A 13,036-nucleotide genomic window follows, 5' to 3' on the forward strand; every position below is an offset into this window, starting at 1 on the left:
GATAGAAACACATGTACAGGCTGTAGGATAACCCTTCATTACAACTTTGCCATTGTCAAATCTTTTATGCTGCATAGCAGCCCTTCGGAGACCAAAGGATATGCCCCCCCCCCCAAAAAAAAATAAAAAAAATAAAAACCAAATGGACGCTATGGAATGATTCAAAAGATTAAATTAATTATCAGTATGAAAGGTCAGTGACAGTGGTTTGGTTTGAGCAGAGAAATACACTAACGATAAAACCTTGTCATGTATTGCTGGAACAGAACAAGACCAGCTGAACCAAGAGGCAAAGAAAAGAAACGAAACTTCACAGTTCCCAGTGGTGGCCTCCAACCACCCAACAGTGTAGTACTAGGAGTAGGTACCACAAAGAAAAAATTCTAATTGCATGAAAATAGATTTTCTTTATAAATTGGACAGGACGTGCTGTACCATTCAAATTCATAGAAAACGTAGAAAATTCCTTGCAGCATGCAAAACGAGAAAAAAGCAGGACTTGGAACAATCGCACAGTCAGGTAGTGACAATACACATCATACAGTAGAAATTTACTACATGTATAGTGGCACCCGCTGCTGCGGGATATATCCCTACAGCGAGACCCTCCGGAATCCCCCTTTTTTTTCTATGTAAACTCAATTACCTGTGCTTGGGTTGAACAGGGCAAGGAAAGACCTGAACTCGGATACAGCGGAAGTGATCGACGAGCGAGCTCTGGCTGGGGAGAAAAGGGGGGGGGGGGGGGGGCTGTTACAGGCGGGCTTCAAACCTGCAGTCAGCGGTGCGGCATTGTGGTTGACCAGTCGAGTCATCAGTGAGTGAGGTGGGGCAGGCGGCAGAAAGAAATAGTGCGGAGAGACGCGTTACGTGAGCCACTCCAAAAGTGATATGCCATAGACTAGACGTTCAGTATGATAGCGTATCTATCATAGCCCTAGGCTTAGGTTAGGCCAAAAAGTAAAAGAAGAGGAGAGCGTGTAGTGTGTGATTCCTGATTCATTGAATTGCGATCTTTGATGCTCAGGCATACGCACGCATCCACTTCATCGGTTCTAAAGTAGGCCTACCGGTGCGATAGACAGCAAAAGCGACAAGGCCGAGGAAAAGAAGGCTTCCAACAAAGACAAAAGGAATTAATTCTATTCACCCGAACTAAAGACCGAGATAATCAACGAAATTGACTAGAAAAGGAAGACGGATCAAAAGCGCAAATTCTATTGCAATGAAAAGGGGGGGGGGGGGGGGGGGGGTAATCGTGTGGCTTTTAAGAAACTTTTCGGTAATTCCCCTTTATATTCCTGTTAGTGCTGCGTATCACATGGACAGCTAGAAAAACGAATGAAGAAGTCTTGGTTGAAGCACATTACAGACGACAGTACATGACAAATATACGAAAGCGACAGGCAAATTTCACTGGACACAGAATAATATGCGGAAAGAAGCATCGGAGAATATTAAACAACAGCGCAAGTTTGAAGGAAAGATAGGCACTGGCATATAATTCCGATTACGTAAACCCATAAAATTGTATGAAAATGGCTTTTCAGTGAACAATTTTTGCTTACTACACCACAGAATGCCAATATTTTGTCCCCGTCGTTTTATGCAAGAAAAGTTTGGAAATTATGCAAACTGAGCCCAAAAATGTGAAATTATGCGATTCTGTTAATTAGAAATTATGTAAAAAATGATCAAATTTTACTAAATTATGCCGGGTGCATTAAACCACGGGGACGGAATATTAGAGGCATGTTGTTTGGAAAGTTTTTATCCTGTACTGTAATGTCAAAACTTTGTGATGTTTTTTATAACATAGGACAAAGAATGTTTGAAGTATGCCATTGTGAAAATAAGCAAATGACTCATTTGGCACCTTGTTAAAAAGTACACGCAAAAGCACAACTTTTGTAAGCAAGTGTAAACTTTCATAAAATGATAATTATTACAGACGTGAGACTGATATTTCATATTTTAAATTTTTTAAAAACAAAATTGCCGTTAGATTTAACATACAAATACTTTTAAACGTAGAAAAGGGAAAGTTTACAGTTTACCATTACTTTCGTAATTTTGCTCACACTGGTATTGGTATAGATCTACTCTTCCACATATTCTATTGATAAACGTAATTAGGCTATATGTGTAACTTTACTGAATAACAATCACGAAATTAGAAAAGGCTCATTACTTAGTGTAAGAATCTAGCAACTATTTTTCAGAGAACAGCGCAAGAAACACTCTTGTTATGTTGTTTATTAGATCTAGCGCACAAACGCTCAGTCTAAAGCGCCCGACTAGGCAGACATCTGGTAGGGAGAGGCACAAGTGGTTCGGGCTTGGATCGTCAGTAGAGATCAGATACGAACGTGTCACAGTTATTCCCCTACCCCCCCCCCCCCCCTTCCATTGATCAATTTACAATGATAAGTTAGTCATGACATAAATCAGCGTAATGAATTGCGCACTGGACTGTAGAATCAAACGTTGCCATATGCCAGGCCCTAACCAACAATATAATTTATTTGTTCGGCAAACCGTACGTTATAGATGATAGATGACACAGGCGTGCCTTTGAATGAATCGGCCCTTTTGTAATGTCTAGTAAAGTTCAGCGTATTTTCTTAGAATATTCAAGCATTTTCTTCGGTATGGTTTCAAAGAAACGTCTCATTTGAAACCAAACTACTCAATACATTATACATTACTTGCTCGGAGGCTGTAATGATATACACAAAAACTTCATGCTTGCTATAACGAACGCTCGGATTCAACGAAATTGAAGGTCAGGACCGACGACTTCGTTGAATCCTAGTTCCACTTCAGAGACCGGCACACCTGTGGTTGTGTTGTGTGTATGTGTGTCTTTGGGGAGGGGGCACAAGCGGACGGGCGCTGGACGTCAGTAGAGATACAAATGCGCCTGTCATTTTCCACTCCGATTACTAATCAATATTACAATGATATGCTAGTTTTGACTTAGGTTTACATAATGGATTGCGCACTGATCCGTGGAATCAAGCATTGCTGTTGGCTTTACACTACAGCAACACAACTTGTTGGGTGAACCATAGATGACACAGACGTGCATTTGAACGAACCGGCCCTTTTGTACAGAGCGTGTTTGGTAGAGTTCAGTGTATTTTTTTGGGGGGGAGGGGGGGGGATTTTCCAGCTTTAATTTCGGTATGGCTTCAAAGACACGAAAATGCCTCTCATTTGAAACCAAACTATTTTTGACTGAGGAAGTCGAAAAGAGGCTAAAAAGTAGACATTTCAGGGTAGCCTACAACGTTACTTCCCTTTACCCTTTATGCATTACTTGCTTAGTGCCTGTAATTATTTATATAATAAAAACCTCGTGTTTGCCATAACGAACACTCGGATTCAACGAAATTGAAGGCCAGGCCCGACTATTTCGTTGAATCCGAGTTCCAATGTACCAAGGTGTACAAGCCACAATTTCAGGCAGCTAAGCCTCTCTTGGTAAGGGCGAATAAAATTATGTTGCCTCATGGTTGTAAGTCATTTAAATCACAGCTAGACTTGCTACACACGAAAATAACAGTTGTTGATACTGATCTGTTAGATGAAATCAACGCAAACAATGCTGTAATAAGTGAACACCCTACCATTGATGGGAAATATGAATGTGCCTATTTCAAAGACAATGTGCTTCCTTGCTGGCACATTTTAGGGTATCAACACGCTGTGAGCATTTACTTCTTGTCAAATATTCATAAGAGATTTAACAAGCATACTCTCATGAATGCGTTGGATTTTGAAGTGGAACCACTGCCATCATCATCTTGCGCAATTGTGATTCCAAACTAAACAAGCATCAACTTACCTGCAGAAAAGATGTGCTATTGGAACTTTTACTTTCAAAGGAACTGATTTCAGTGGGGGTTGTGTATGGACAGGATCATTTTAACAGAAGAGTGGAGTTTCTAAACAAAGTGATTGGGTTATGGAAAGATGGAAAGGAAATCAGACTGCCTCTCTACGATCAGTTGATCCAACCTCTGTAGATACTGCTCCACCATCGCCAGCTGCCACACCTTCACTCTCTGCTCGTCCTTTGCCAGCTGCCCCTACTATTACTATCCTAAAACATTTCAATACAATGAGGCCAGCCCGAGGTCCACTTAAATACAAACTTAATAAAAGTGCATCTAAAAATATCTGCTTTCCACAAACAAAACTTTTATTTTCCGCCAGCACTTTTTATCTTGATTCTACGCATGACTGCCTCCTTTAAAAACCAAATACCAAAACATAGTTAACTCTACAACATTAATAACTCTTGTTGGGACACAAAACAGCAGCATTAATCAAAACCTCAACTCTTTCAGAATTAAAAGACTTTTGCCTACCGTAAGAAATCATAACTTTTCCAAACTTTATTATACTCACTCAATGTAATATGCATAGCACAAAATTACATCAGAATAAAGTAAACAGATTTTACTGCACTTGAACTTCACATTATTAGTGGTGAACGACAGTGTACAGCCCTCAGGAGAAAGAATGAGTTGATACTTTTTAATAACAATGGCGAAGACAAAATATGACAATCAAACTCAGGCCTTCCATGTGCGACAGCTAAGTAATTTCAGTGAGAACTTACGGATCAATGAATGTGGACATTGATGATCAGAGATAAACAAGATCACCCATTAGCAAGCTGTTATCCCTCACAAAGTCAGTGCCTGCAAACCCATTTCAGTGTTGTACATCCATTTTCATTATCACCAGAAATCTAATTATAAAGATATCAGTCTATATGAGCCTTTTTTCCTTTGATATACGGGAAATGAAAGGGCAAAAATCTTTCGACAAACGCATTTCAACCTCTATAAATATAAGCTGACAACAATTAACGTCCAAAACATCATCGTGTTTTAAGCCAGCACACAGTCAATATCATTGAAGATACATCATGAAGGTCCTACTTTGCTCTACACTGACGCTCATCATGATGACAGGCTACAGTCACCAGCAGATATTGTGTAAGCGAAAGAACAGGGAATGTGAGGTAAACTTATAGGCCTACATAAAGAAAAATGTAACATTTTTCTCTTTGTTCATTACACAAGCTAATGATTTTACCTCTTTAAAGAGTTCTAAAATGTTAGCAAAGAATCTAGAAAGTTTACTCAGGCCCAGTTGTTGTTTTTTTTTGGGGGGGTGGGGAGGTGGGGGAGTGTTATTGTTGTTGTTGTTGTTGTTGTTGTTGTTGTTGTTGATGTTGTTGTTGTTGTTGTTGTTGTAGTTGACGACGTGCTCCAATTACGAATCCTTTGTGTGATTTACTTGGCTTCATTTTGCTGGACCCTGCATCTGTAATGTAATGGTAAGGCACATCTCTGTTGAATGTACAAGACATGAATTCCTCAAGCGAACCAATCATTTTATTTTGCATATTTCAATCCATCTGCTGGGATGCTGTATCCCACCAAGTCTAGGTTGAAATATCCTGCTTCCTACAAGATCTAAATTGTATCGATATGGGTGGGTAACTTTTATAAATGTGAAACTGACATTAAGTTGGGGGTTACGTTATGAGTCGACATAAGATGAAATGGATAGGACAAGTCCTGCTGCCATCAGTATTTCAATTTATGATAGTTTTTGAGGAATCAGGACAGAAACGTTAAAGGGTCAGAAAAGGGAAAGCCAAGATTTCTTTTTTAAAAGTAAGTTCCCAGAAATTGCGTGGCCCTTTGGATTAAGAAATTGCCTCTTTTTACTTGTAAGAATAGTCCAAATGGAAAATATGGAACCACTCTTCAATTTTAAAATATCCAAGACAATTGTTTGAGAAATTCAGGAGCTTCCAACATGTACTTAATGGATCTTTTAAATTTACTTTAAGGTACAAGTAAAAGATATAATAATAATAATAATAATAATAATAAAAATAATAATAATAATAATAATAATAATAATATAATAATAATAGATAGCATTTGTATAGCGCATTATGTTCTCCCCTCTAATTCAAACAAATGAAATGTGGCCTTCACTATTCAGGTTGGGAAAAACCAGTGCTGCAGAGACTTGGTCTGCAAGCAAAAGGATATGACATCTTTCAAAACAACATGTCAGGCAAGCGATACAACATGCAGGGCTGAAGACCAGACATGCAACCCAGACCGCAACTCCATATGTTGCCCAGGTAACTTAGTCATTGCTTTCCTAGTTACTTAATTACACTGTCTCAACAGAAGTTTGCCTGATAAAGTTCTAAGCCCTTTCAGCACAGTGTACCTTTTTCAAGAAAAAGAAGAGAGAAAACTTCAGACGATTGTGTTTGGTTATTCTGAGAAAAGTTCAACAAAAGGAAATTGGTGATTGGATAGGTTTTTAATCCAACTTTCAACACAGTAAGGTTATTGAAGAGGTTGCTCTTAATGTTAAGCCCTTCTCCCACAGGACTGAGCAAAGTAGACAGAAAACTTTGAAGACTTCACAAAGAAACGAAATCAAGGAACGTTCAAGGTGTTTCAAACCGGGGCCATCCATATCTTTTCTCCTGGACAAAATAAACATTTAGCCTGGTCCTAAAAAGTATGCAAATTTTCAAGTAGTCCAAAGCATAACATTCTTACAAGAGTTATACAGTCTCAATACTAACAGTTACCTCCAACAGCTGGTGGATTATTTCAAATTTCTCCCCTCTTCTATATAATATATCGTCGGTGCTCATGAGATTAAACGGACTCACTGACTGGTGTGATGTGTCATTTGGGGTGAGACAAAACTGTGTGGTATCACAGTTACTTTTCATCATATACATCGACGAAATTACGAAAGAAGCAAACCCCAACCCGAAAGACCTGAATGAGATGCTGTTCGCGAACGACCAAAGCCTGGCATATGAGAAAAAAGAACAACTTCAAGTACACATAGCCTGGCTGAATGCACAGTGGGAAAAGCTCAACATGAAGATCAACAAAAGCAGAGCGGAGACGGGGTTTTTTTCTCATGAAAATCAGCAGAAAACCTGGCAAACTTAACATCAGCATTGACGGAACTCCGCTGAAACAAGTCAGCGAGTTCAAGTATCTGATAATATCTTTTCGGAAGAAGGACGTCTCAACAGAGAAATTGAGACAAGAGTACAAAAGGCCATCCGCGTCAGCTACCATCTTGCCTCACTCCTCAAACATCCTAACATCCCCATTGAGACTAAAGCCAGGCTCATTAACTCTATCTTCATCCCCACCTTAATGTACCAATGCCTGACATGGACCTTGACCAAAAGTCTGCAACGTAAGACAACCACATGCGAGATGAGATGTCTAAGAAGAGCCGTCAACAAAACAGACGGGACATGATCAGAAACAACAGGATAAGAGAAATGATGGGAACAATACCTGTCCTCCATTACATTCAGAGGCAAACATTCAAGTAGTTTGGACGTATGACAAGTATGGCAACTCACTAGACTTGCCAGTAAAGCGTATTACAAAAAAATATTAGGGTAAAAGGCAAGAGGAAGACCAGGGGAGACATGGATCCAGGATGTGAAGAATACCCAGAAAACATACAACCCTTTAACCAGCCATGTTATCCAACTTTCTAAAGACAAAAGGTTCTCCTCCTCCTCCCCCCTCGACGCCCTAGTGGTACAAGACGACGGATAAAGAAAGCCCTCGTGAGATCAAACTTCGCTCACTCAATTTTTTTTCGAAAATCTTTCTTTTGCACCAAAAGATTCTTGATACCTGCTGTGAAATGTGTATAAACGGATTCAGTCCAGATTCAGATTACAAATGTTCCAAACAAAACACATTTTAAATTCTGCGTGAGCCTCGCTATGGACCAACCAAATGACATAAGTGATCTGGAGAACCTGGCAAACACGACATAGCGAGATTACAATAGAGCGCTAAAGACAACCTAAAGATAGCGAAGTTAGATTGGAGCAAACAAAACTCACTTGTTGCTCTGTTCTAACCTCGCTGACACGTCCTTATGTCTTGACATTAACAATGTTGGACAGGTTTTATTTTTATTCTCTCTTGCAAAATTAAAAAAATTCGACTTAACAAGGTTCCAACAGAGCGTCAGCGATGTGAAAAACAACACTTAATTAACCACAATTCACTAAGCCAGGAAACTCATACTTTAAAGAATCTCCAGTGAAAGTGTGTAATTAACAATCACAGAAATGAAAATATTTCACATGGCTTCCATAATATTCAACAAAATGGACAAGTCCTCAAAATGGTGAAGGGCGATTCTGAAGTTAAGTGTAGGGATATTGACACAATCAATGTCATTTTAAAGCTTGAAAGGGGGGGGGGGAGGGGGAGAAGACGAAAAACAAACCAAAGAAAAGCTTCGAAGTAGAATCAAACAGCCACAAAAAGGGATCAGTGACCTTTGAAACTGCCTAAAACATTACTACAAATGATATAGGGCCTATGGTTTATAAAAGGAAATCCTTTTTTGAATCTTTGCTTTAAATAAAAGTCAGAAAACTTTATTCTTGTTTTTACATAGGGCAGTTCCCAACAGGCTTTAAAGTAGATTGTACATCCCCCCCCCCCCAACCTATTAGGTAATTGAAACATTCAAGATGCAAAGAGACAGACAAAGCAATAAATCTCCCCCCCCCCCCCCAACTCCTGCGAGATACACTCATAAAAAAGTTATCCCTTTCCTTCTCCGCAGGTTTCACATGCGAGAGAAGCATGTTGGGTGTTAAGAGATGCAAAAAGTTTGAGCTATGTAAAAATCTCGGCGTTGCCTGTACTCCTGGCCTATCGAGTGAGTGCTGCACTGAACTAACGTGTCAGCGGAAGCCAGGAAGCATCCTAGGGCATGAGTGCCAACTCAACTGTAAGGGAAATAACGAGAGGTGCACGGCTGGCGTCATCGACTGCTGCTTCCCTTACAGGTGCAAGCAAATGGGGGCACTAACCGGAACTGTCTGTCATCTCTAAACATCAAAAGCACCAACAATCCTGACTGACATCAAGAAAACCCAGTAGGAGACCCTTGAAGAAAAAGAAAAAGATGGCAGATGAAAGCAACAATGCATTGCATCAGTTGCATGGGACAGGGTTTCCTGTTTAACAGAAAGCCTTAGATGGCCTATTGATCCGCTGAATAAAGAAAATTATTGTATAAATGACCAGATTTCTATGCCTTGAAGCTTGTTTGCTTATTACTCTCTTCTTTTCTATTATAAGAAAGGAGAAGAACCATGACACAATAATGGTCATTTAATGCAAGAGAAAGCCAAGAAAGACACACAAAAACCACTGGCTCCAACACTTGCACATTTACTTCTCTTCCCAAGCGTTTCACATATTTATCTAAACAGTTATGTCTTCCACTCAATTTTAGAATCCACTACTTTTATAGCCATGGGTACAGTTTCTAATCCAAAAAAGAATGTTAATCAGATATTTAGATATCAGTATTCATATTGTTTGAAATGAGTTCAAGTGCGGATGAAGTGTCCAACTTTTACAGTAAACAAACAAACTCCATCCTACAGTTGGTATCCGAGTCCTAAGACGTACATAATCAGTCCCCTAATGCATTACTTTTTTCCATGAAACCTGTCTCTCTGACAAAAGAGCAAAAATTGTACGTGTACCATGCAAGAGCCAATCTATCAGTATCAGCCTCTCCAGATCTACACTGTCCAGATCTACATTGCCGGGTACCATAAACTACATGCACCATCATGCACTAATGATTATATTATTATGACCCTGACCTTGCAATTTGTAAGCGAACAGCCTTGTGATTGGCTGCTCACATCCGATGGCTACACCTACATTGACTTAAACAACCTAGAAAAACAAACGAGTTTGATTTTTTAACGTCATAATCGGATTCAATCGTATTATTGTGTCAAAATAGTAGTTTTTGCCCCTCCAAGTCCAAGGAGAAAAAGGATGGTGAGCGATGAGGCCAAGAATATGAAAAGTCCTGCAGACGGTCAGTACTTTGCTCACGTGGAGATGTCTAGATGGTCTTTGGAAGAACTGTTATGATGGGGTTGTGCTGTGTTTGTGAACTAGAAAACGTGGGGAGTAGAGCGAGGCTCAGATGTTCCTGTAAATGGGGGCTCACTGGCTATACTGTTGAGTGAAAGAAGGCCCACATGTTTGGATTGCCAGACATGTCTGTCATGAGTTGTAGTGTTATATTACCACTTGAGACAAAAGGACTCACCCATCACTACAACAACCCCCTCCCCCTCCCCAAATAAAAACAAAAACAAATGGATGACATGGTTCAAAAGACTGGCCTCTTCGAAAGATGAAGCGATAAACAGTATGAAAGGTCAACTCTACTGACAAAGGTGTAGTTTGAGCAGATAAATACACTATCACTAACAAAAAACACTGTTACTGGCATGCAGGGGCGGTTGGAGCCGGTCACTTTTAGTCAGCTATAGTGGACAAGAGATTGGCTGCTGATAATAGTTCTTATTCACTTTCAAGTAAATCCAAATTAATTTTTATCAACATCAAAATAGCGCTTTCCCTATAAAAATACGCTCAAACAGACAATTAAGACTCGCCGATGTGTTGTCGCACCACAGAAACTCGTTCCTAAAACTCAGTTTATCTCGCTGGCTCACAACGTTGTTACGCTCAGCGGTGACGTCACACAACTCGGCGAAATAAGTAGTTGCCCTCAGAGAGTGAAAAGAGCCCGCATCAAGATCACCTTTGATGCCATTTTGGCTCTTCTGTTGCTTACAAAGGACGAGACTGTCTTTAACAATATATCTTATTATTTCGTCAGTAATATTCATCATTAAACCTGTCTCTAGTCACGTTCAGTTAATACGTAGGCTATATGTACCGTCGTGATGACTCAAATCTTTATAGCTAATTAAATTTTGAGACACCCATGGTTCTGTTTGGTGTTCTGTTCACCGCTTACTTCCTGCTACAACCTTACATGGCCCCCGGCGATTTTGTTAGGCCAGTCATTGTTATCAGGAATTTTAACGGAGGGGAGAGTTAGCTGTCAGTCTGGACGCCACAGCCCCTCCTCTCTCCTACCCCCCCCCCCAACCCCCCCCGCCTAGTTTAAAGGTTGGCACCTTCTCCATTCTTACCCCAGCCCGATTCTGAGATCTAAAAGTAGTATTTGACATAGAATTTGCGATTGGGAATTTTTGTGTGCTTGCTTTATTCAATGAGTACGTGTTAAACGTATTGTAGGCCTATTATTTCGGATCCTCCCTAGACTTGGTCTGCTTGGGACAGCGTCAGTGGCGTGGTATCAATTTGGTTCTCTGTTTCTACAGACTACTGTAAATCAGGTAGTTAACGTAATCATTATGTACATAATAATTGGTCTTCAAGCATGAAAATAGAGATTGGGGTCGTAACAAGAGCGCTTGGCTGGCTTCAAAATACAAGACCAAGAACTACCTATCTCATATTGTCACAGACTCCCAGAGCATCTTGCGAAGGGTTGAGAAAGGGCTGCTTCGGAGTGAAAGGATGAACCCAATACAACACTCATCACTTTCAGCCATCACATGGATATTCTGCCCTGGGCACTCAGGAGGGAAGGGCATTGAGGAGGCTGATTGGCTGGCGGGCAGTTCCGTGGTTGATGGTGAGGTGAAATTTGACAAAGGAGAAGTGTTGAAGACCCTGGAGGAAAAGTTGCTGGAGGAGGAAGACAAGGAGACAGCAGGATACCGCGCAATCATTAGGATGAGGGAAATGGGGATAGAGAGGGGAGAAGGAAGAAAGGAACCATTATCTGGAAAGGAAAGACGTCGCCATAATCCGACAGCCACCGGAACAATCAGTATGGATACCTTGCGGGCTTTGGTGCTGGGGGGAACTGAGCACTTATGGACCTGTCCGTTGAGCAATGACGTTGTTGTCCAGGACAGGTAATACAGGTAATACATAACAATTGTTAGTGGAAGGGGATCATGTTCCCAAAGGCCATACGTGTGTTTGTGTGTGTGTTGTTTTGTGAAAAGGGGGGGGGGCAAAGATACAGGTATAAAATGTGTCTCTGTGTGTGTATGTGTGTGGGAGGGCAGCTGGTGTATGTGTGTGTGGGGGGGGGGGGGGGGGGTTAGAGGAAGACCACGGGCATTGCAGGTTGAGGTAGGATATGGTAGGGGAGGGGGGGTGAGGAGATCAATATGAATGATAGCCGGTCAGTTTCACAAAAACATGAACCGCTACGGCTATCATGTATTGTTGGTACAAAAGAAAGACCCGCAGAACCAAGAGGCAAAGTAAATTTTTTTTTAATGAAACCTCCCAGCGATGGTCTACAACCACCCAACTGTGTACAAAGAGCTTTAGGATACATGCCTTTCCTGCACAAGATGAAGATGTAAAGATTTTTCCACTTGTGAATCCGACACTCGATCCCACTTTAGAATCACTGGTCAACCTAACTCTCTCAGTCCACATTATAGGATTTATACCTACTTCTTTACTTTTCCTCTGTTGTTTCTGTCTGTCTGTCTTACTTTTTACCCGCGCTCTAAATGACCATTATTGTGTCTATGTGCTACTCTTTACTCAAACAAACAAACAAACAAACAAACAGGATTTTTAAACAATGTTCTTTACTCAAACAAACAAACAAACAGGATTTTTAAACAATTCGCTTTACTTAAACAAACAAATAAACAAAATTTTAAAACAATTCTCTTTACTTAAACAAACAAACAAACAGGATTTTTAAACAATTCTCTTTACCAAAAAAAACAAACAAACAAATAAACAGGATTTTAAAACAATTTATAATGCAGTCTAGCAAGCACATAAAGAAATCTGCAGGTCGTGGAAATCTTTTCATCATGTATGAATCTCAGGTCATACCTGCTCTCTCTGTCTCTGTCTCTCTGTCTCTGTTTCTCTCTCTCTCTCTCTCTCTCTCTCTCTCTCTCTCTCTCTCTCTCTCTCTCATATCACAGGTTCTTCAGCACACAATATTTGCAATCGTATTTAATCAAACTTACCCTTGCAGGTGGCGATTTATTATTTTTTTTGGGGGGGCAGTGCATAAA

The 13,036-nt window shown here is 40.3% G+C and overlaps 1 protein-coding gene across 1 annotated transcript; it reads left to right on the forward strand.

Annotated features, from left to right (window-relative positions):
- The first annotated feature begins 4,965 nt into the window (after positions 1-4,965).
- Positions 4,966-9,077, forward strand: LOC106011412. Its single transcript, XM_013080972.2, has 3 exons — positions 4,966-5,038; positions 6,037-6,181; positions 8,686-9,077. Exons 1-3 carry the CDS (start codon positions 4,979-4,981, stop codon positions 8,955-8,957), a joined length of 477 nt encoding a protein of 158 aa, XP_012936426.1. The 5' UTR covers positions 4,966-4,978; the 3' UTR covers positions 8,958-9,077.
- The last annotated feature ends 3,959 nt before the right edge of the window (positions 9,078-13,036 follow it).

This window comes from Aplysia californica, unplaced genomic scaffold, assembly GCF_000002075.1.
Source record: "Aplysia californica isolate F4 #8 unplaced genomic scaffold, AplCal3.0 scaffold00108, whole genome shotgun sequence".
NCBI classification, from domain to species: Eukaryota; Metazoa; Mollusca; class Gastropoda; order Aplysiida; family Aplysiidae; genus Aplysia; species Aplysia californica.

Excerpts from the sequence above, each read along its gene's own strand:
- LOC106011412 (XM_013080972.2), top strand. The coding sequence starts at position 4,979 with ATGATGACAGGCTACAGTCACCAGCAGATATTGTGTAAGCGAAAGAAC. Across the intron at positions 5,039-6,036 it reads GAAAGAACAGGGAATGTGAG|GTTGGGAAAAACCAGTGCTG; the intron begins GTAAACTTATAG and ends TTCACTATTCAG. Across the intron at positions 6,182-8,685 it reads CAACTCCATATGTTGCCCAG|GTTTCACATGCGAGAGAAGC; the intron begins GTAACTTAGTCA and ends CCTTCTCCGCAG.